At 41.6% G+C, this 25,528-nt stretch overlaps 1 protein-coding gene across 1 annotated transcript in view; it reads left to right on the forward strand.

Annotated features, from left to right (window-relative positions):
- The window catches only part of Pir (pirin), a 91,447-nt gene that overhangs the window by 15,023 nt on the left and 50,896 nt on the right, over positions 1-25,528 (forward strand). Inside the window, exons 4-5 of the mRNA XM_041639993.1 lie at positions 14,676-14,759; positions 17,818-18,024. Coding sequence (XP_041495927.1) covers positions 14,676-14,759; positions 17,818-18,024 — 291 coding nt within the window. The remainder of the gene's footprint in view (positions 1-14,675; positions 14,760-17,817; positions 18,025-25,528) is intronic.

Below are 25,528 nucleotides of genomic sequence, written 5' to 3' on the forward strand. Positions count from 1 at the left end.
TGGAAATAAAAAAAACATTAGGATCACCTGTTATGTTTCAGTGCCACCCAGGAGTAGTCATTTCTGTTTTTTTTTCTGTTATCATGCTATCTTTTTTTAAACTATGCAACATTATGCCATTAGAATTTTTCCAACATTCTTCAGAAGCTAATTAAAAGATGGCATTACTTTATTTATTTATTTGTGTGTGTATGTCTGTCTGTCTCTCTCTCTCTCTCTCTCTCTCTCTGTGTGTGTGTGTGTGTGTGTGTGTGTGTGTGTGTGTGTGTTTGTGTAGATCAGAAGTCAGAGAATAGCTTTCCAGCATTGACTTTCCTCTTCCACTACATAGAAGATCCCCATAGAACTCGCTCAAGTTGTCAGACTTAGTGACAAGCACATCTTACCTCCTCCACATTTTTTTAATGATTTTGGTGTCTGCCATGATATACTGCACCAACCAGTGATATATGAAGGCATATTTTCTATCAGTATCACCAATACATTTATTTGACTTTTTAAAAAGTGTTTACCATTTTAACAATAAAACTGCCTCACTGAAGTTTTAATTTACCTTTTTCTGAGCAAGGTTGATTTTCTTTAAAAAGGTTGATTTTGATTTAAAGGTATTTGTTTATTGTAGGATAATATATATATATATATATATATATATATATATATATATATATATATTTTGGCCTTTTGCCCCTGTTGTGCTGTCATCAATAATATGTAAACTATGTTTCTTTTTCAATTTAAACTAAACTTAGGAATGGGCAGAGCTTACTCTTGTTATTGTTTTGTAAAAGTTCTTTGTATATTAAGGACATCAAATTCTTTTTAGTGATAGGAGGTTGAGATGATGGGAAGAAGGGTGAATGTGTGCTTTGCAAGCCTCTGGGGACAACATAGACACAAACTACAGAATGAAGGACGTTTTTGACAGTTTAGTTGGATATGCAAGATTGGATAAGTTCCCAGTCCCAGGTGATTTTCGTATGCCCAAGTAACACAAATATTCACCGAACATTCATGCACTAGGTATGTTATCAGGATCAGTGGTCCTTAAAATAGTGCTATTCTGGAGCTCATAATTATTTTTAAATAAAAATGACGTGCTAACACATGAGTATAAAATATAATGAATATATTTTGAACACAAGCTCATCTTTTCATAATTTATAGAGCCGATGAAAGAAATACAGAGAATATTATCCTACAAAATTCTCACTGCCTCATATGTGGTCCATGTGTCAGCAATGCTATCTCCTGGACTATTCAGACTCCACCTCCGGGCTCCCAGATCCGAATCTGTCCTTTGAGGACATCACCACAGAGTGAGCAACATATGCAATCAAAGGAAAACAAATACTGATCCAGTTGACTTTCCACACCAGAACTGTTAGGATTCTACGAGACAGATAAGAGTGAAAAACTTGATTTACCTAGTTAATGGCTAACTGGCCTTCAGATTGTTCAGTTTATATAGATCTCTATTTTCTTGCTGTCTGACCACTTCTCTTCAAGCAATCCCAATGAAGCTCACTGGGTCACTAAAAAAGTGAACCACTGTGAAAGCAGAAGTGCAGCTAGTTGGGAAGAAAGGAGGGCAAGGCAGTGAATGTAACCAAAATACATTACATATATGTGTGAACTTGTCATAATGAAACCTGTTATCATGTGTAATTAATATACACTAAGAAAAGCATTTTAAGATCTTGCCTAAAAAAATTAAAGAGAAGGTATACCCTGGAGACAGAAGTACAGCTAGTGGTCACAACCCAGTTTCCTGACAGGAATCCAAGTTTCTGGAAAAGCCTGTTTTCAAAGGGCCCAAGTGGTAAGCAGTAGAAGAACCCATTTCTGCTCTGGGCTAATGTTAAATTTGCCTGGGCTGGCTATAGTGATCAGAAACGGTGGACGAGATGAAGACTAGGTGAGCCTTTCCAAAGTGTAGTTCCAAAAAAGGGGTATCAATAGTTTATACACTATTGATGAGTTTTTCAATTACCAGCGGTCTGGAACTTTCAAAATCACCATCAAAGGATAGAATCAAGACTTTACAGGTTTTAGGGATGGAAGTCTTATGTTTCTGGGTACCCCTCAGTCCTGGGCAAAATGAGGTAGTGGGTTACTCTTGTTTGATTGAAGTATATTATAGGAGCTGAAGAGATGCCTCTGAAATTATGAGCGCTTGCTGCTTTGTGGAGGACCCAAATTTGGGTCACAGCAGGAACTATATTAACCAGGGTTTCCTAAGGAACAGAATTGATAGAAATATATATTATCTATCTGTCTGTCTGTCTATCTATCTGTCTGTCTGTCTGTCTGTCTGTCTATCTGTTTCTGTATCATCTATCTATCTATCTATCTATCTATCTATCTATCTATCTATCTTAAATTTTTGGAGCCAGAAAAAAAGCCTATTAGAATTCTACCACCAGATCTGCTTCACAGGGACATATTAGGATGCTGTCCATGATCTCAGTTAAGCTGAGAAGTCTATCTTAAAGTTTCACTACAAGCCTCGGCAAGTTCTTTGGTGTTTGTTAGGGCAAAACTACCATTTCCAAGGGTGTGCCCATCAGAAAAGCCGAGCTCATAAACCCTGGTTACTAGCCAGGAGCAGTTGCTGGCGATGTCTGAACAATATCCTGAAGAGGAAGGGAAAGGCCCTAGTGATTCACATTTACAACTTAAGCCAGACCTCAGACCTTCTGTCTCCACACGGCTTTGTTCTTACTGCTTGCTGTGAGCCATTTTCTAACGCAAACTGTTCCAAGATGGCTGGGTTCTGGTTGAAAACAAAACCTTGACTCAATTCAACACCATTTTTTTTTAAAAGAAAGAAAACATTCTGGGCTAGTCATGGTGTTACACAGCTGTAATCCCAGTACTTGGGGCAAGGAAAGGACTTGAGGTAGCTGTTCAAAGCCATCCTTTGCTACAGTAGAAAGTTAGAGGCCAACCTGACCTATAAGAGACTCCCAAAAAGCTAAAGAAAAATATTTTGGGAAAGCTGACAAATGATACTTTGTCAATATCATAGAGATTTCCATTGTTCAACGATTATTTGATGGTGCCTTTAACAGTGAGACATCTTGTTATTCCTATGGCTATGGGAAGAAAAGACAAGACTACCTATAAGACCCGTGATGGTTTAATGCAGTGTGGGAACTTTCAGGCTCTTACTAGGAGTTGTGGATATTGAAACAGAGGAAGAAAATTATATAGAGATAATATAATAGTAAAAGAAAATGCCAACGTGGCCAGTCTGCCTTTGGTTCATTATTTGACTGGAGGGAGTGGGAGCTCAGGACCCTGAAGTCCCCATTACAGGCAAACATGTATATTTTAACATATATGTTGATTTGGCATTGCTTGTGGGGAAGCTAAAGCTAAAGGATTCTATAGGAAGGTAGCAAAATCAATCCCCACTCTAAGATGCCCCTTGGTATCAACATCCTAAGAACATCAATCAAAGTGTGGTACCCTGCTGCGCCTGCACGGCCTGGAACCGAAACCGAGCGAAGGATGTCAGGATTGAACACGCATACACCTCTCAAGCTGCGGGTAGAAGAAGCCCTTTATGGAACAGCACCACGGAGGTTTTATACCTAACCCAGCCAGGTGGGCCAACAGGTGAAGACCTCATCGCCTGATCCTCCATCAAGGCCAGGGGCAATGTGTGCTCAGGAAGCAGAGTTGGTAAACAACTCTGACACAGCTCTCAGAAGCTCAAATCAAAAGGGCAAGAAAAGGTCACTAGCAGGGAAGAGCAGCTGGAGGCCAGGACTCCAAAGGGTCCCAACAGTATCCAAACCAGATGGTGCCAACAGAGAAAGAGCACACGTCATAACAATTAGACCAGATTCTTGCATAGACCTAGATTATCTCTGATAGCACACTCAGTAACATTATATCCAAAGAAATTGGTAACATTATATCCACAGAATGTTACTGAGTGACTTGGATCTCTGCTCTCCCGATAAAATGTGGCTAGTTTGTTTCTTTTCTAATCAACTACTAATATCTAGAAGGATGTAATGGGGAGGTTAACCCATGGGCGGGTTCCTCTAGGAAACCTCTTACGTGGATTCCATCGTAGGGTCCCACCAGTAGAAAAGAATGTCAAACTAAAAGCATAACTAAACATGTTTCCTAGCCAAAAGGAAATAAAACTGTGTATGTGTGCGCATGTGCACATATGCATTTAAGTAGGGACGGAGGACTTTTGGTGTACAAAATCTTAGGAAATAGTTGAGGGGGAATGAAAGGGGTTCAGCTGAAGAAGCTTATGGGTTCAAGTGAGGAAGAAACGGTCACTGCTACCAGAAAGGTGTGAGGTTTCAGTTCAACCTTGGCCATTCAGTGAGGGGGTCCTCTTCAGAGGGGGGATGATAAGAACAGGAGGTGGAAACCGGACAGTCAGTTCTTGGCAGGGGCCCCAAAGCAGCAGTTCTAGAAATAGCCTTGGTTCTCTGGCCAGGAATGCCAGAATGGAGCCCCGGTTTCCCATCTCCTCCTCAGTAAGCACCCTGCCTAGAGGCTCTATGTGTGGGTGGATGTGTGCGTGGGGACTAGACCTCAGGTGCAGCTTTGGAACAGCATCTCCAGATTTTCATGGTGAAAGGGTATATGTGTGTGTGTGTGTGTGTGTGTGTATGTGTGTGTGATGTGTGTATAGGATATGTATGGAACATGTGTATACATACATACATGTCCCATATATATCCTATACACACATCATACATACATACACACATATATGTATTGTGTGTGTGTGTATAGATATAGATATCGATCCATCTCAATTTCAGTCAATCTCTTAAATGATTTTAAGGTTACCTCTTCAGAGGAGACAGTGTTAGAGTTGCAATAAAAAAGCCGTTAAAGGGAAATATGTGGCCAAGAAAACAGAAGCTTTGGCCCGAGTGGAGCCCTGACATTCCAGCTTAGCAGGAATGAACTGGCTATGGGCCCACTCCTCTGGAATGCAACACTGCCCCAGGAAGGCTGCTGCTTCTTTAGCCCCGTTAGAGAGGAAGAATAATTATCTCTTTAATGAGATACTCTACTTTTCCTTCCCAGAGTTTCTGCCCCTAACACCATCACAGAACTTGTTGCTTTGTAAGCCTGCCTGCTTTTCTGAATTACTTAGGAAAATGTAACTTTCCTTTTCTTTGTATTTTTCTAAGCATGTTTTTCCCTAACATGTTAGATGCCCTTATTTTTCCTCTAAAGCCCGCCTCCTCACCATGTGCCTGCCTACTATTGCTTGGCTAACTTTTTAGCTAGCTTAGCTCATGCAGCATGATTTTATTTTATTTTTTCTTCTCTTTTCTCTTTTCTTCCTTGAGACAGTTGCCTGGATTTACAGCTTGCTTCTCCTGGGGTGTCTTTCGTGTAGATGCTAATAAAGTTGTCCTCAAGTGTCAAAAACCAAACCAAACCAATACAAACACAAACTTGGCCATTTAGTAGGGCCTTAAGGAACAACCTGGATGCTATGGACAGTCGAGGGCAGGTATTAGAAACAGTAAGCAGTCCAATCGGACTTCGAAACTGTCTGTGTAAGGGTGGAGTGGGGCCTGAGCCATGTGACTGAGACTATTCTAAAGTTTGGGCCATTACTGTGGGAAGCATTCAAGGCTGAGCCAGATTAGTCTCTAGTTGTGAACCAGCGGGCACTGCTACATCCAGAAACTCCCAAGTTGACATAATTTGTTTCAAACAGATGGATCCTAAGCCCAGAAGTTTAGCTTTTGGTTGAGTATTGTCTTTGCCAGTGGGTCTCAGTTGAAGGTAATTTTGTACTGGCATCTTTCCAAAATTTCCAGTCATTTCTGGCTATGGCTGTGTTACTGCCATCTGGTGGTTGGTAGTCAGGACTGCAGCTTCACTTTCTATAGAAAGTTTTCCTACCTGAAAGTGCCAAGTATAATGTGTCTTGATTCTCTGAACTTTTGGTGTTTCGAGGAAATGGATCAAGTTATTTGTACCTAGAAATTTCAGGTCATTTATTCTACTTCTTAAAGCCATAAAGGAGATCATTCAGGTACATCTGACCCAATAATGCCCAGAACAACCTTGTGCCAAAACAATTAAAATCTGCTCTAGGACCTATGTAAACATAGGTCACACAGGGGAAAGTAGCAGTTCAATCAAAATAGTCTTTGAAAACAGTAGTTTGAGTAATTTCTCAATGAATTTTTTCTGTCCACCTCACCCACACTGTATTATGTATTACAGATTATATTTTAGAGTTTTGTTGCATTGTTTTTGTTTTTCCAAAAAAGGGTTTCTTTGTGTAACAGTCCTGGCTATCCTGGAACTTGTTCTGTAGACCGGGTTGGCCTCGAACTCACAGAGATCCGCCTGCCTCTGCCTCCTAAGTGCTGGGATTAAAGGCGTGCGCCACCACTGCCTGGCACATTCCTAGAGTTTTAAAGTAGACAATATGGAGACAGGGAGATGTAATAAAGAGAAAACATTAAAACATTCTCATTTCTGCCTGGGGAACACTACACAGTGGCTAAGAGGATGAACCCCCAAGCTGGCCCGGAGTGCCCGTGTCAAAGGGAAATTCAGGCACTTCACTTTCAGGAGCCCCCTGATAGCCTTTAACTAGATACTGAATCAAGTGGGCTGCAGAGCACAACACCTGTCTGCGCTCTATGCGCTACCATACAGTTCGCGAGCTTCGGGCAAGGGGCTGGAGGTTGAAACACACAAAGACACACACACAGAAACAAAGACATGGACCTCTAGTCACTGGTAAGAAGCCCTCTCTATTCAATAGCGCCACAGAGGCTTATATACCCAACTGTCAGGTAGGCCAACAGGTGAAAACCTTATCCTTTGATCCTCAAGGCCAAGGCAACACGTGCTCATGAAGCAGAGCTGGTAAACAACTTTGACACAGCTTTCAGTAACTCAGATCAGAAGGAAAGTAAAGATCTCTAGCAGGGAAGAGCAGCTGGAGGCCAGGACTCCAAATGGTCCCAACAGCGGGCTAGCCCACAACAGAGTGGTCCCTTCATGACCAGATGACACCTTGTGTCATGACACTAGGTCCTTAAGCACAGGCGCTGTTTACCTGCCAAAAGACATCTTTACTTATGAATGCAGCTATTAGCGAGGCCTGAATCTAGTTTCGTAAGACCTGACTGTATGCAGAGCAGTGGTTCTCAACCTTCCTAATGATGTGACCCTCTAATATAGTTCTTCATGTTGAGGTGACCCCTCAACCATAAAATTATTTCACTGCTGTTTCATAACTATAATTTTGAATCATAATGTAAATATCTGATATGCACGGTATCTGATGTGACCCCTGTGAAAGGGTCATCCACTCCAGGGCTTGCTACCCACATGGTGAGAAGCACTGCTGTAAATAGCCCATATCATTTGAGCCGGCAGAGGGCTCTCGTAAGCAACAAGTTGTAGCTCCTGACTGTTCCACTGGATGGGGATAGAACACTGCTGTGTTTAAAGTTTGAGTAATCATAGAGGTCGGTAAGTCGATCACTTGAGACCTTCAGAATACGCGTAAGGTAAAACAGTAGGAGTGAGCACCTTTCCCACATCTTTATAGGAGGTAGGTAATGGCAGTTAGGAAGCTGGCTGGTGGTTAGAGGAGGAGTCAGGGCAAGTTTTTTTTTTAATTAATTTATTTTACATCGTGACTGAAGTTTCCCCTTCCTCTTCTCCTCCCAGTTCCTCCCCCCTCCCTCCTCTCTGTACCCCCCCACACACCCTATTCACTCCTCCTCCTCCTCTTCTAATCAGAAAAGGGCAGGTCTCCCATCTCCCGTGAACATCAACAAAACATGGCCTATCAAGTTACAGGGAGACTAAGTCCTTCCCCATGTACTAAGGCTGGGCAAGACAACACAGCAGGAGGAATAGAGTCCTAAAAGCTGTCGAAAGAGTCGGAGACAGCCCCTGCTCCTACTGCTAGGAGTCCCACAAGAAGACCAAGCTACACAACTGTCACATATATGCAGAAGGCCTAGGTTAGTTCCATGCAGGCTCCCTGGCTGGCACTTCAGTCTCTGCGAGCTGTTTTGTCTGAAGAAAGTCCTCCTAAGACTGAACATCTGAGTTTGAAGAGGAAGGGTTGTTTGGCCTCAGGAGATCTAGCAGAAGGTAGAAGGCACTGAGGGAATCTGCGAGTCAACTTGCCTGCGTAGTTAGATTTATGAATCTGATTGTTGCAGAATCTTGACATGCTCGTCAGACATTTTAATCAGGATGAAAAGAAAATGGGTAGGCTTGAGAGCCATTCTAGAATGGGAGCAGCGTACAATAGGAGTAGAGAAGGTCAGTTTCTTTCCTCTTGTAGCTGAAGGATCCTACAGTCACCTCATCTTCAGGTGCTGTAGGCTTGGGTCTCCTAGTCGGCCCCGTCCTTTCACTCAGGAATCATAAGGCTTACATACAGACATAGAGCCATAGGATTGATTCCATGTTTGCCTGGAGTGGCTGATGTACCTACACTGGCAAAGTCCTCTTGTTTCTGTCGTGAAACCTCTACCGTTCAGGCTGCGGTTGCATCTCCTGTCAGATCTCTCCTCACAGACAACCTCTGCGTTCTCAGCACCTACATTGATGCCATCAGCATTTGCCAGGCAATGTGGGCTGGCAAAAATCATTTCCTTCTCAGACACAGAAAATGTTGCTTTAGTTTCTTGCTCTGCTGTTGTTACAATGTAACCTAATGACACTAACCACAATAATCATACGGAGATTATGGCATATACCCAGGACCAGATGCTTAATAAATCCTAAAAGATTATGCAAATCCAAGATGCATCAATGTATTCAATACATCTTCAGGGACAGCTGGATGCAGGGCACAGTGAAAAGTTCAAACAGTGTCCCTGTTGAAAGTGCTTCAAGATGTAGTCGTATACAATGATTTTCTGAATACCACCCAGTGGCTCAGGAAACAACAGCAAGAATTGATGAATGGGAATGCATCAAATTTAAAAGACTTCCGGATGGCAAAGAAATAATCAACAGAATGATGAGACAGGCCAGGCAGTGGTGGCGCACGCCTTTAATCCCAGCACTCGGGAGGCAGAGACAGGCGGATCTCTGTGAGTTCGAGACCAGCCTGGTTGGTCTACAAGAGATAGTTCCAGGACAGGCTTCAAAACCACAGAGAAACCCTGTCTCGAAAAACCAAAAAAAAAAAAAAAAACAAAACAAAACAAAAAAAAGCAAAAAAAAAAAAAACAGAGTGATGAGACAGGCTAGAGAATGTCTGCTCTAATAAGAATGCTTTACAGTCCCAACCTCCATGTGTCTTATATTCTTTTAGACAGCCAATAAATGAATCCCGGTGAAGAGGCTGGGAAGGAAAAACAGCTCAGCATAGGATAGAGTAGACGAGATGAGATGGTTTCATTCAGTGTGTGATAGTTGAAGTGAGGCCTGAATGAAGTATCAAGCGGAACCATGAGAATGTCTGGAAAGCATTTTAGGAAACTTGAGGGATAATCTAAGGGAGGACACTTACAGATGGGATCCCTGCCCAAGGAGAGGTAATGGATGGGCTAGTTTTAGAACTTCCTGAACACGTGCTGGCCTTCTGGCCACATGTCATCATTTCGTTCTGACCATACTTGACCAGCCCAATTTTTAGGTCCATGTTGTATATGATCCTCTAGGAGAAAGTTAAGGACTTCACGCCACAGCTCACAACTTGAAGATGGCAACCTGGTGATTCTAAGCAGGCCTAACCCTGACTAGCTTCCAGATGCAGAACCTCCTCAGGGAGCAATGAGGCAGGAGTCCTTGAAGGCTTGGCCCGTGTAGGCTTATGACAGGATCATGTCAAGGTAGGACCAGAGGGACTGTTACTCTCCTTGTATTTGCCCATTGCCTGGACATCTGAACTGTGTGCCCATCCCATTTCTTTTATTTATTAAAAAACCTGTCGTGACCCCCTTTGGGGGGCTTGTGCAGGTGTTTATATGGGATTCGTGCTAGATAAATGGAGCTAATGCTGTGGGCTTTCAGCTTTCAGAGGCATTGCTCATGGTGTTTTCATTTCGGGGTCCTTAAGTGTATGAATTCAAGCATCATATTTCTGCTCTTTGGGGACAGTTCACAGTTTCTATTACACAATTCGCGCCACGCTGGCCTCTCTTGTCAGCCGTGACCTCAACTGGTGGTGTTTGTCTTTTTTGTACTACATAGCTACCAATAGGGAAAAAGTCACCGTTTTAGGGCCAAAAGAAATGAGAAGGAACTAAAGCTTTCCCTAGAATGTAGGGAGCATTGGGCCTTACAGGGTAAGTCTTGTGTTTTATTACCAGACACAGAAAGAATAGCGCCTCTCCTCCTTGCTCTTCTGTTTACGTGCCAGCTGGAAGGAAACAACGAGCTGTATTTTCTCTTGCTGGGAATTCTTCTGAATTCTCTTATGAGTCTGCAAGACACACCTTTTTCACACTTCTCATCCACAGCGACTTCGGGCCTTTCTTTCTCCAAATGCTAACAGCCGAAGAATTAGGAACTCACAAGGGAACAAAACATATGGCAAAGGCTAGAAGGCAGCCAGGATGACAGGAGACCCAGCAGCATAGCCAGGGCTCTGAGGAAACACCTGGTTCAGATTACAGACCTATTACTTAATTGGACATAACTCTTGAGTTTAAACAGAACACAATTCAGCAAGTGCCGGTGGCTGTTCAGCCTCCAGGTGTTTGTGATTAGGTCATGCCCTAAAAGACCATTCGGCTTGTCTCCGCTCTTGGAAGTAGCTGTGTGAGGTTTTTCTTTTTTTTCAAAGCTCTTCTAGAGACATCAACTCATACACAAAGTCACTGTCAAGCATTTTTGACACTTAGCAATAAATAAATAAACAACACAAAAGATTATAATAAATAAAGTGACAGTAGTTTCTTTGGAGCCTGGAGATTTTTGCTTTAAGCATTCAAAGGTAGGCGTGGTACATGCGGTAACAAAGGATGTTTACTTTTGTCTTACCAGGAAAAAGAGGATGGGCACATTGGGAAAAGTGGGCATGACTTTCTTTCTATGCTCTAAGAACGGTTTGTAAGTGCTCCCTGAAATCAGACTTGAAAATAGCCCTCTCTTATATAGATTTTCATGAATAAATGGCTCATATCACAATTTACTTTTTAAGTTATTTCTCTCTGTGTAGATGTGTATATGCATGACCTTAAACATACATTACACACACACACACACACACACACACACACACACACCCAATGGTTATGGCTTGCAAATCGAAAGACTTCATGTTTGAGTAATTAAAGATAATCTGGGGTTGTGATTTAAGAGGGTCTTTTTTGAGAGCCAAGAGGAGAGCCCCAGCCGAAGCAGAAGGAAAATTGCCATTTTTCCTGCAGTTGTTTTAGTTAAAAATCCATGTGTAGCAAAAACAGGGAAGCAATCGTAGACACCATCATTTCTCATTCCTATGACACAACGCCTAATAAAAGCAACCCAAAGTAAGAAGAGTTTAGTTGCTTATAGTTTGAGGTTATATTGTAATCCATCATGGTGAAGAAGGCACGGTGGCAGGAGCAGGAGGTAGTGGGGGCGTAACGTGTCAGTCAGGAAGCAGAGAGAGGTGACTGCTACTGCTCCCATCTCTTCTATATATACAATCATGAACCCCACCCCATAGAATTGTGTCACCACCTTTATGGTATCCCAGCATCCATGTGGTGGCTCTCAACTGCCAGGACTCCAGTACCAGGGGATCTTATGCCCTCTTCAGGCCTCTAAGAGCACCCAAGCATGCACATGGCGCACAGACATGCATGCAGGCAGAACACCCTTACATATATAGTGATGATGATGATGGTGATGATGATGCATTATCGGAGAGATACTGAAAACGTCATAAATATCTTCTTATTTCTTACCTCTGGGGAATGTGTTTTGGCTTTCTTTTAAAAATATAATACTTTTATTCTTTTTCTTATCGTGGTTTTACAGATTTAGGATTTAGGGAGTTGGTGACAGTTGTTATTTGGGAGGTTGGTAGAAAGGATAATTAATTTGCAAGTGCTGGGTTTTTTAAGTAATTTTTTTAAATTAAAAAAAAACCTCTTTTATTTGGTCTAGTATATTTGAGAGAAAATTGGAATCCTAACAGTGGATACTGAGATTTTAATCAGAGATCTCATTCTTCTGGTTCACTGTGACAATTTGAAGTAAAAATTTCAAGAGTAAAAGCATAATCACATTAAGGTTTAAAGAGAATACAGAGGTAGCTGAAGTCTGTAAAATGCATGGTGCCATGAGAATGTCCGCGGTGGTTACTGTTAAGCCTGAAGTGGGAAGTTTTCAGAGAACCACTATGCCTTTCTCAACTGCTTAGGCTGAGCGGTAGTTCTTTCAGGAGTTATAGGTTCGTACAAATGAGCTAATTTAAATAAGCCACGCAAAGATAGCCTTGTATCTTCGCTCCCACACATTTTAAGCCTTGGGTGCTAACTTGAGTATTTCCTGTGACAATATGACCGTCTTTGAAGTAATTAAATGTTCCAAGTATTTGATGTCCCTTTACTCTTTTTTTCCCTCTGATTTGATTACAAGACCCTTAAAGCAGAGAATTTTAGAGTTCCTTTTTTGATTAAACAGAAGGCCAATTAGAATGCTTCTGATTTGGGGGATTTTCTACTATATCCAAAATGCCCACCACTGCTGAAATCTAATTTTCAAATTCATTTTTCTAGCTCACAGTGGCAAATAGGACTCTGTAAGGATAGAACTGTTTCATAATCTACACTATTGGTTATGGCAGTCCTTAGCTACAGGAGGCTGTTGAACACTCAAAATGTGACTGGTGCAGGGGAGGAGCAGAATGTAAATTTCATTAATTTGATTGAAGTGAAACTTAAGCAGCTGCGTGTGGCTAGTGGCCACTCTTTGGGACACATAGCATTTCTTTCAAGTTTCAGATTTAGTATGGACACAAATCTGGGAACAATGCTGACTTCAATTTGAAATTACTTGACATATGTCATAAATAGTTTTGAGTGCCGACTGAGTCTGTGTGCCTGGTGTCAGAAATGTTTCCTTTGGGCTTCCTGACTCGCCTTTAGGGCAAGGTGTGCTGACGTGGGATGTGTCACTGCATACACTTGTGTGAACATGATCTTGCTAGCAGAGACGCTGCTAGCCAAGAACAGGCTTGTTTTAACCTGACCTTCAGGCCTGGCTGTGGGAGGCACATCATACACTGTACTGAGCCTTCAGGGTGAGTGCTACTTTAATTGGCTATGAGTCTTTGGTGGAAAAATTGAACAGATCTTCACAAATTCTCAATCCTTTGTTCCTCCGTGCTTTACCAAGCTGTCATGTGACAATTCTATACACCACAATGTTTTGATGCATGCATGTATCGCATTGTTTTGATTCCTGAATATATTGCAGTATTTTGATGGATGCATTCATGTATTGTGGAATGATTATCATCTCACAAGGTTCTTATGTGTGTATTTATGTATGTGCATGTTTCTGTTTGTGAGTGGAGGCCAGAAACCAATCTTGGGTGTGTTGTTGCTCTTCAGGAACTGTCTGCCTTTTCTAGAGACATGATCTCTCACTGGCTTTGAGCTTGCCAAGTAGACTAGGTTGGGTGGCCTGTAAGCCCCAGAGATCTGTCTGTTTTTACCTTCCCAGCACTGGGATTACAAGTACCTACCATGCCTGCACTTTTGGGTGGGTTCTGAGGATCAAACTCAGGTTCCTGGCATTTCATTGAGCTCAGTTTCCCAACTGAGCCTCATCATATCAAATGCAGTATTAATTCTAGTCACATGCTGTGCATTGGGCCCCAAGAACTTAATATCACAAACTGTGGGCCTCTGACCTACATTTCTGTATTTCTTCCCTTCCAATCCTTAGTAACTAACCCTTTAATCTCAATTTCTATAAGTGAGATCATGCAGTACTTGTCTTTTTATGTCTGTCTTTCTTCATTTGTGCAATGTTTTCCAGCTTTATTCATACTGTAAACAGTAGCAGGGCATCTTCCCCTTGGAAGGCTCTGAGTCATTCTGTGTTGTGTGTGTATGTTGCGTTTTCATCATCCATCCACTTGTTGTTGGAAACCTGAATTGATTCCATGTTATGGCTATTGTGCACAGTAAGTACTACAGTAAGCATCAGTATGTTGGTGTGTTTTTCCTATGATGAATTCATTTGGTTTTGCTATATACCAAGGATCGAGAGAGTGGGGTCATGTGGTAATTCTATTTTTAGTTTTTAAACATAACTTTCATCCTGTTTTCTATGATGCCTAGATCAGTTTGCTTCCCACCTACAGTATATGAACATTCTCCTTTCCACATTCTTTTCAACAATTCCCTGTGTTTTGACTTTGATAGTATACACCTAATAGGTGTAAGGTGATGTCATATTGTGGTTTTGATTTTCATTTCTCTGACTAGTGATGGTGAGCATTTCTTCCTGTACCTGCAAGCCATTTGCATGTTTCCTTTGGAAAAATGTCTATTCATATCCTTTGTCCATTATTTTAATGGAAAAGTAGCCTGAAATAGGAAAAATGTTTTAAAAACGAAGGTAGTGTTTAATATCTAAAATAAACATGGAGCTGATTCAAGTCAATAAAAAAGACCTCAAAAATCTGATTTTACAGTAGTCAAAGGATCAATTTTTTCTTCTGTTTTTTTTTAAAGGTATCCTATCTTCTGGAAGGGGGCAGCATGGCACATGAAGACTTCTGTGGGCATGTTGGTAAAATGAACCCAGGAGACCTACAGGTATGGCCATGACAATGGATTGCTGACCGGTTAACATTCTTACATGGTGTATGTTTGATCTTACCTATGTCCAGGACGCTAACCCTTCCTCCAGTTCCCTCATACTCATACCTTGAGCTCTGCTGTCTTAGTTTCTTTTCTGTTGCTATGACAGAATACCCCAACACAAATACCTTAAAGGAGAAAGAGTTGATTTTAGTTCACAGTTCATGGTGTTCCCTGGGAAAACAAGAGTCTCTTTTGTTAGTTTTCAGCCTCATTGATAAAGAATTAAAAACCAGACTCAGATGGAAGCTTGAGACAATTTATTAGCATTTAAGAGAAAAACAACAGTGCAGGCAAGCTGTGAAACTTAGCAGCTGTCAACAAGATGGAGATGGAGAAGTCATGTCTTTTTGAGTTTGGGTCTAAGAAAGTCAGCATGTTGAGCAAAGTTTAGCATGTTGGCAAGGAGCTGCATGTTCGAAGGGGAGAGGCACTTCAGAGAAAGAGGGAGAAAGTCTAGAGTATCAGGGAAAACATGCGTAGGCTTTTGGTCAGTATTTAAATAAGAGACAGAAGGAAAAAAAGGCAAGTTACACTTTCTGAGTTACAATTCAAAAAGTGGGCAAGCTCAAAAGTGAAGATCTCTAAACATTTTACTAGAGGAGGTATTTCTGTAGTGGATAATTATTCCTTCTATCTCCTTAGCCTATCTTCTGGTGGGTTAGCTATCTTGAGGGGTGGTCTTGTGGCAACGTGACTGACAGGTCCAGTTGGATTAAGTCTTTTATTTTGTTTTATTATTTTTATAAACAATCTTGCTGTGGGATAATGCTCTTGTACACTGTAAAGATTTGTCACTCATATTAGTTTAATAAAATGCTGATTGGCCAGTAGCCAGACAGGAAGCATAGGTGGGGTGACCAGACTAAGAGAATTCTGGGAAGAGGAAAGGTAGAGTCAGTCACCATCCAGATGCAAAAGAAGCAAGATGAGAATTCCTCACTGAAAAGATACCAAGCCAAATATAGATAAGAATTATGAGTTAAATTGTAAGAGCTAGTTAATAATAAGCCTGAGCTAAAAGGCCAAGCAGTTTATAATTAATATAAACCTCTGTGTGTTTCTTTGGGACTGAATGACTGCAGGAGTGGGTATGACAGAAACTTCTACCTGTACAATCTTGTTTTCATTTTAGATACAGTTGAATTAATTCTTAAGGGAGGAGAAACAGTGTGTAATTTTCCAATCTTTAAGGACAGTTAGAATGCCATGTCTCTATCTAAGGTCAAGGGTAGAATTCAGACACATTCTTTTGATGAGAGGAGGTAGATTTCCCTGAAACCTCCCTTTTGTCCTATAGTATTTTACATTTGAAGAAGATGCAAAGCTGATGTTTTTCTTTTTGCAGTATTACCAGGGAATAGGTGTTTGGGGGCCAAAGCTGACCATAAGGGGGGAATCTCTTCAGTGTTTTCCAAGGGTTCCAATGCTAGTCTAGCTACATAACAAAGGTATAGTTCATCATGGCAGGGAAGTCAAAGCCCCAGGAGCTGCTTATATCACATCCATAACCAGAAATAGAGAGCAAAGAATGCATGCTGGTGCTCAGCTCACTTTCCATTCCATTCCATACCGTTCAGGATTCCCTGCAATAATAATAATAATAATAATAATAATAATAATAATAGCCCTGCCTCAGTCGAGATGGTATTACTAATCAATTAAATACATCAAGGTAACCCCCGACAGACATGCGCAGAGGCCTGTCTTCCAGGTTATTCCAGATTCTATCAAGCTGAGAACATTAGCCTTCATACCCCCCTTTCTGTGTTTTCTTTTGTTCTGCCTGGAAACCAACACAGACTTCCCTTGTTCTGTTTTCATGTTTTCCTTGATTCCTCAATCAAATTTTTTTTTGCAGGGCTAGGGATCAAATGCAATCTTTAAGATATTTTTATTTCATTTATTCGTTCATATGTGTACATATGCAAGCACATGCCATGTATAGTCCTCAGAGGATAACTTGTGGGAATTGATTCTCTCCTTCTACCAAGTGAATCCCAAGGACCAAACTCAGGTTGTCAGGCTTGGCACCTGCTGAGCCACCTCAGTTTAGTATACCTGCCCCCCATCACTTTTTAGTGCTTATCCAGTCTTTGTTTTGTTGTTGTTTTGTTTGTTTTTACTTTTCTCAAAGTGTAATCAAGAGTTACTGTCCCAAGTCACTGAAGCCATAGTTGGTCTATCTGTATCCACCTCTTCAACCTGGATTGAAGCTGTTCAGGTAGTGATCCTTTATGATGTCCCTACTGTCAAATTCAGCAGTTGAAATTTATTTCAATTTTATCCTTTCTAGACTTAGGTTCTGTGCTTATGAAAATTCATTATTTATGTTAACGTTTATTTGCAGGGTTTGGTGTGGTCACTTTTGTTAGTAACCCAAGGTCAGGCAAGGTGACTCATACCTTTAATCCCAGCACTCAGGAGGCAGAGGTAGGTGGATCTCTGTGAGCTCAAAACCATCCTGATTTACTTAGTGAGTTACAGGGTATTTCCTCTCTGGGAATTGTACTCGGTGGCAGGAAATTGACTTTCCCATGGCTCTGCTTCCGCCTCAGAAACAATCCTATGATAACTCTTTGCTAATTTCAGGACAATTTTGAAGATTTATCCCAACTGCACATCTCCCTGTTGGGTTGGCTAGGCCTGTAATGTAACTACATTGCTGACTGCCATCTCTCTTGCCCAGTCCTGTCTTTTGCCCTTCTTAAGTCAAATCATATCCCAGCATTATCTGACTGCTTCTCCTTATCTTGGAGCTCAATCTGAAACTCAGGGCTATCACAGAGGACTCTTTCACTTGTAGGCATTCAATTCTGGTGCTTTAATTTGGCTTTGGAAACTTGAAAGAGCCCCAGGAGCTGTGGTAGACATTTGTTATTTCTTGACATGTCCAGACACTTGGATTGTGGCACCTGTTGGATGGCTCACTATGCCACAGTGGTGTGATTGTGATGTGTGCAGACTCGTTGGGAGCTGTGTTCCATTTGGCTTCTCGTTCTGGTCTTTGCAGTGGATGACTGCAGGCCGGGGCATTCTGCATGCTGAGATGCCCTGCTCAGAGGAGCCCGCCCACGGCTTACAGCTGTGGGTGAATCTGAGAAGCTCAGAAAAGATGGTGGAGCCTCGGTACCAGGAACTGAAAAGTGGAGAGATCCCGAAACCCACCAAGGATGGTGTGACAGTCGCTGTCATTTCAGGAGAAGCCTTGGGAGTAAAGGTAAGTCTTGCCTGTTGTGTGTCTCCGGAACATGAGGTATCTGGTGACATCAGGGAGGATGTAGCTTCATTATCATTGTTTATCATTGTATGTGTCCCAGCGGATGGACTTGCTTCAGAGATATCAGGATAAATGTAACCTAAGGGGACCCGGAAATGTTTTGCTGTGTGTAAACTCGTAGAGTTGAAACGCATACAAGAAGTTCCGTTCAAATGAAGAGTTTGAAAAGCAGTTTTCTAGGTGTATCTTTATGCGTGTTCACATTTACCCTAATTCCTGCTTTTTAAGTCCACTTTAATACTGCAGAATCACTGCTTTTAAGACACAAACAAAAGCAGGGATCCATTTCACTCCATAAAGATTCATGCAAATAATAAATGTCCCACTTAGTATGCAAGAAAAGCACATGGTAACACTGCAGGGTTTTAAAAAAAGAAGTAACTGTTGGGGCTGGAGAGATGGCTCAGCAGTTAAGACGTATTTACTGCTCTTGCAGAGGACCTGGATTTGGTTTTTAGCACTCACTTGGAAACATAACCACCTATAACTCCAGCCTCAGAGGTTCTGACCCCCCTCTTCTGGCCTCCATGGGTACTCATTCACAAATGCAGACACACACATAAGTAAAAAAAATAAAATCTTAAAGTATAAATCAAAATTGGCTCTTTATTTAACGTATATGGGGCACGCTCTGTATATATATATTTTTTTTACTGAAACTTGGGTTTAGGTCTTACTGTTTGGGTCAGGGTCTTCCTTTTTAATGAAATAAATATCAATTTAGGGAGTAGGTATGACAAGCACTTTAGTAAATGCATGCTGGGAAGGCTAAGGATCCACCTAGCAGCCAGCCCGTGCTAATGGTGAGCTTAGTCCCAGAAGCTAGTAGATGGGGGAACCTAGAAGCTGACCCTGAGATGCAGATTCCTGTGCACATGGTTTACAGGACTCGCTCCTCAAGAGACAGTAAAGAGAACCTGGACGAAGTAGGAAGGATGCTAACCAGGGCCACTGTCTCAGGCAAAGACTGGAAGAGAGGGCCTTTTACCAGACCTCACTGGGGATCTTTCAGGATCAGCATGTCGCACAGTTGTTCTGACCCACCCGGGGCAAGATATTAGGCTTTTCATGCTCCCTCGTCTAATACGCATTCATTTGGTCCTTGATTCTTTAGTGGAGGGTAAAAGTAGCCAAGGGAATGTGTTAAGGGGCCTGGAGGTGTGGCACCCGGTAATGCGAGCCTTGGAATACTGTAACCTGTGATGCTGTTCTCCCAGTGAGCAGCTAGCACTTGAGACTCTTTTAACGAGCAACCTAAGTGTTCTAGTTTCATCTTTGTACTGACCAAAAGCAACTTAGAGAAAAGGTTGATTTCAGTTAGCAGGTCACACTTCATCACTTAATTGGAAAAGCTGTGGAGAAACACTGTTTGCTTACTTCCTCGGGGTCATGCTTACCTCGCTGCTTTACACAGCCTGGGAGCATCTTTCTAGAGAATGGTGCTGCCCTTGGTGGGCTGGGCCCTTCTGCATCAATTGACAATCAAGACAGTCTCCCACATACATGCCTATAGGCCAGTGCGACTCAGGCAATTTCTCAGCTGAATTTCCCTTCCTGGGTGACACTAGGCTGTGTAAAGTTGATGGTTGCAGCTACCTATGACATTTGGTAAATTTTTTATTATTTTATGCGCATGTGCGCATAATGGCTTGCCAGTGGCTATTGACTAGTCCAGCTCGGTGCATACATTGCGTAATTACCCGGTGGGCTTGGATTACTGCCTGGGACACACTAGTTTTTGTTTACTCTTCATTGTAACCACAGTTCTAGATTTAAGACACACATCGGTATATGTTTGCTTTTACTTGTGTTTCAGGTGCATACAGAAATGATCGAAGGAAGAAAAACCAAGGTTTGCTCTTAGTTAAGCATAAGTGACTACAGTTTGCCGCCCTGTAGTGTAGCTGGAAATGATTTTTCTGTGTGTTTCTGTGACTGATTTGTTTCTATTGATTAAGCATGGAGCCTTCCCTTTTCAGCTCTTTTGAAGTTTCCCTACCTTCATTTTGCCAGGGACAGTTAAGACCTTTGTGAATTCTTCTGATGAAAGGCCAGATTGGAACCTTGAGCAGGTTTCCTGTATGGATTCTGGAGACAGACAGATGAGACAAAACTAGCTGTGTGGGCTGCGTGGGGTTAAGGAAATAGCTTGATTTCTGTGCAAGTCAGTTTTGTAAACACTACATAAGTGGTAGCTGTTGGTATTATTAATTTGACTGTTTTAAGTCTACTTGGGTGGAAATTGGGTGGAGATTTATGTGTGTCACCCATGCTAAAGAGATTGTTTTGCCATTTTGGAAAAGGTAACCAATCTACTTTGCAGTAAGGGTGAGAGTCATTGCAGAAATGAGGGCTATTGGCCATTTCTTTGTGGGTCTGCTAAGGGACCGAGTTTTGCACATTGCGTCCTCTCACCAAGGAATGATTCAGTCTTAAATGGTCTAGAGCTACCGTAAAGAAGTACTAAAGGTAATTTTGCATCTGGAAGATTATTTGAGACTGGAGAGATGGCTCAGTGGGTCAGAACAGGAACTGCTCTTTACAGTGGAACTCTGCTTTGGGTATTCTCGGTACCCACATCCCGTGATTCACAACTGCCTGTGACTCTAGCTCCAGGAGATCCAGTGCCCTCTTCTGGTCTCCAAGGGCACATGTACTCACATGCGCTTGTCCACATGCGCACACACACACACACACACACACACACACACACACACACAAATATACAAAGTTAAAATCAAGAAAAGAAGATATTCTGAAATGATTACAAAGTGATGCTCAGAATATGCCTTTCTTAGATTGATCTACTTCTAACCAACATAGGCCCACCACCAACTTCCCTTGCTACAGCTAAACTTTCTGGAAAATAGATTTGGTGACCACTACAATGCATTTGACTTTAATATTCAAATGAATTGCCTGACAGATTTGAACAAAGTACAGATTGTGGTGTAGCAGATCTGCAGTGAAATCGGAGATTACACAGTTCTAACAGCCTTCTGAATGGTTCTATGCTGTAGCCCAGGAACCGCCCTGTAGTTTCTGTAAAGGACCTGGCATCCAGGGCAGGGGAAAATGCTCATCCTTAGGAAGTTTGGTTTGGCTCTTGTAGATGGTGCTAAATGGTTCAATCCAGTGACTTCTAGCAAATCCTACTTAATTATTCTAGACTTGAATACTTACTTATATCTACATAAAAGGGCAAGGAATGCCTATGTAGGATGCTATAATTGAGTACTTACTTATATCTACAAAAAAGGGGCGAGGAGTGCCTATGTAGGATGCTGTAAGCTTTACAATTAGCATAGCCATCTGTTAATATGTCCAAAGGAAACTGTGTCACTTTTCCCAGGTTGTATATTTCTAAGCATTTATGCAGCCCTTGAAATGCCACAGCCAGTTCTGAGCAAGATTCTGCCAGGACAACACAGTCTGAAGTCAATGTTGAAATGGGAGAGAAGAAAAATGGGATAGTTTGAATAGTTTCTGTCACTTTTGAGAAGACACAATTGCATGTTTGCTCCATGAGAGTATGCAGTTTTCCAAAGCCCATTCCATCCTTATCAGCCAGCCAATCGGCTGTATTTATTGCCAGCTCTTTCTGGAACACAATGCTGCTCCACCTCAATGCCGCCATTTGACTCCCGCTGCTCTACATTCCGTCATGTCAAAAACAAATCTTGAGGAGGTCGGAGAAAGACAATCTGGAGCCAGATGGCCAGGGTGCAAGGTTAGCTCCAATACTGAAACGTATTGGAGAATTTATTGAAAGTGGCTGAGCCTCAGTCTTCTAATCTGTAAAATGGAGATGGCCATGGTGACTCCATTAGAGAGTCTTTAGGGGAGTAAACCAATTATATACCCCCCTCCTTGTGTGTGCGTGTGTCGGCAAAGAGTATGGAAGTCCTATGTGGTCCTATATATGCTATTTTCATGCCCTTTCTAAAACCATAGATAATGTTCATGTGGCCAACAGATACAATATAAAAAAAAATCTTCTATTGATGGGCAAACTTATGTAATCATGGGCCAACTGGCTCCATTAAAAAAAAATCCAGTTACCAAAGGAAATTTGCTAAATATCTAACACAATTCATTCCACTCACTTTGCATTCTATGTTCCCATTTCAGAGGAAATTGACTTCATGGATTCTATTCTGTGCTGTTGCCGGGGAGCTCTTCACTTTACCTGCCTGAGCTGGCTTTTGTCCCCTAAGTGATGTGGGCAGTGTTGTTCCTCCATGGACAGCTGCTCTTTCCTTCCCAAACTCAAGAGAATGAGTTTACCAAGTAGCATTTTAGAAGTGATTACTCCTGGAAGACGGGAAGCATATGCATGGCCATTTTTTGGACTTTATTGAGTCCAGCAAGTTTTAGGAGTGAAGATCTTCAAATAAGAAAAATGGATACAATTGTAAACAAGCTAAAAAAAAATAGTATACTATTCAATGTCAAATTAGCTCTTGTAGACCACGCTGGCCTCGAACTCATGGAAGTCCGCCTATGTTTGCCTCCCAAGTGCTGGGATTAAAGTGGGATTAAAGGTGTGTGCCACCACCGCCTATTACTAGAGAACTACTGTCTCAAAAAAACCAAAACATAACAAAACAAAAACCAAAGCCAGGCAGTGGTGGCACATGCCTGTAGTCCCAACATTCAGAGGCGGAGGCAGGCGGAGCTCTGTGAGTTCAAGGCCAGCCTGGTTTACAAGAGCTAGTTCCAGGACAGCTAGGACTGTTACACCAAGAACCCCTGGCTCAAAAAAACAAACTAAACCAAACAAAAATCCATATCAAATTAAGTATCAAATAGACAATTAAACAGTAAATGTCCACTTTTGAGCTGTTTCTGCAAGCCTAATATGACAATCATTTTAGTAATCCAAAACTTATTTTAAAGATTGATTTTTATTTTTAGTTATGTATATGCATGCGTGTCTGGACAGAAGTGTGTGCATGTGAGTGCAGGGGCCCATGGAGGCCAGAAAAGGGTGTTAGATCCTCTGGAGCTGCACTTGCAGGAAATTGTAAGCTGCCCAAGCTGGGTGCTGGGAATTGAACTTGGTTCTCTGCAAGAGCAGGACTTGCTCTTGACTGCTGAGCCATCTTTCACCAGCCCTGCTGTTTTCTGTTTGTTTGTCTGTTTTTGTCCCAGTGACTTCTGGCAAACCCTGCTTAATCATTTTAGACCTTTAGTGATACAAATTTTGACTCCTTTTGCTAATTCCTTTCTTTTGTTAGTTTTTATTTACAATGATTATATTTTTAGGATATAAGTTAATTAGGTCGTATGATAATTACTTTAAAACTTTACCTTAAATAATCACAACCAGTATCTTGAATTCTGGCTGAGTTTCTCTTCTGATATGTAAAGAAGTGTACTGTGTAGGTGGGGCAAGAGATGAAAAGAATTGTTTGGAAGGGCCAGAGAGCTGCCTGGTATTCTGTTGACACAGAGGAAGTGAGGAAACATGTTACCATGGAGAAAAAAATTATTCAATTGTGCTATAGAAAATGAATTTTGGAAGCTCACTATTTTCTTCAGCTTGTTACTGCTCAACAGGAGCCAACTCAACTTTCTCCCCTTTGGTGCAGTCCTCCCAGCTGTCACAGTCGAGAAGCATCTTGACTTCTGTACAGATCCACACAGTTGTCCTATCTTCACAACTCAGCAAAGTTTGGGACATTTTATTTACGTCTTCCATTTCTCTAGGATCTCCATTCAGCCGTTAGGTACCTGTTTTGCGTACATTGCTTATGACGTGAATGGCATGTGACCACTTGCCTCAACAGAGCTCACAGAATAGGGCGTAAAAAGGGGCCAGCAATAACAGAAGTGTAATATTCCATGGGAAAACAATAAGGGGGCCATATATAAAAGCTGATCTCGGTGAGTTTGAGGTTAACCTGGTCTACAGAGCAAGTTCCAGGAGAGTCAAAGCGTCACAGAGAAACCCTGTCTCAAAACAAACAAACAAACAAACAAACACACCCCCCAAAAAAAAACACCAAACAAATAAAAAAGTTTCCTGATTAGTGAGAGAAAGGGAACCTAAATTCAACCCCAAAACCCCACATAAAAACACTAGGTAGAGTGCTACATTCCTGTAATTCCGGAACCAGGAGGTGGAGACAGTCTAATCCCTGGGTCTTATTGGTGAGCCAGCGAGGTCTGTTTGGCAAACCTTGAGATCCAGGGAGAGATTCTGATTCAAGAAATCAGGTAGATGATAGCTGAAGAGTGATGACACCTGAGATTGACCTCTGGCCTCCAGAAGCACACATTAGCATGTGCACCTCCCCCACATGAGGACACTCATGTGAAAACACACCAAAAATAAGTGGGAGCTAAGAGAGGAACATGGAAAACTACTTGGGACAGTAATCGGGGTTATATAGTCAACCTGGTGTTGGTAGGGTTGTGAAAGGGAAGAGAGGAGATGATCTGAAATATTGGAATGAAGGGAAATTTACAATTAAGTTTGACTATGACTGCGTTGTTTCTAAGGCTGACATTAATTGTATATATGGTTCTGTATCCTTTTCTCCCAATGTTCTATATGGTTGGCCATATTTTTGGTTCTGAATGAATGAGTTTATTAAGTGAATGAATGAGTTAGTTTTGAATGAATGAGTTTATTTATCAAACTAAAGAAAAAACAAATAACAAGAGATCTATGGATTAACTGATAGTTATAGATAAATGGATGGAGAGATAGATAGATAGATAGATAGATAGATAGATAGATAGATAGATAGAAAATGATAGATGGATTGGGTGGATAGACAGATAGATGATGATAGATGCATGGATAGATGGATAGGTAGGTAGGTAGATAGATAGATAGATGATAGATAGATAGATAGATAGATGATAGATAGATGATAGATAGATAGGTAGATAGATACGTAGATAGGTAGATGATAGGTAGATGATAGATAGATAGATGATAGAAAGATAGATGATAGATAGATGATAGATAGATAGAAAGGTAGATAGGTAGATAGGTAGATGATAGGTAGATGATAGATAGATAGATGATAGAAAGATAGATGATAGATAGGTAGATGATAGATAGATAGATAGATAATAGATAGGTAGATGATAGATAGATAGATAGATAGATAGATAGATAGATAGATAGGCAGGCAGACAGACAGACAGACAGATAGACAGGCAGTGTCTTAGTTAGGATTTCTATTGTTTTAGTGAAACACCATGACCATAAAACAAGTTGAGGAGGAAAGATTTTATTCAGTTTACGTTTCCACATTATTGTTCACCATTAAAAGAAGTCGGGGTAGGAGTTCAAATGGGGCAGGAACCTGAAGGCAGGAGCTGATGTAGATAGAGGTCATGCAGGGGCGCTGCTTACTGGCTTACCTCCCCTGGCTTATAGAACCCAGGGCCACCAGCTCAGAGATGGCACCACCCACCATGGGCT

Source organism: Microtus oregoni, unplaced genomic scaffold (assembly GCF_018167655.1).
Source record: "Microtus oregoni isolate MIOR12 unplaced genomic scaffold, Mior012 000061F_ref0000440, whole genome shotgun sequence".
In the NCBI taxonomy this organism is placed as follows: domain Eukaryota; kingdom Metazoa; phylum Chordata; class Mammalia; order Rodentia; family Cricetidae; genus Microtus; species Microtus oregoni.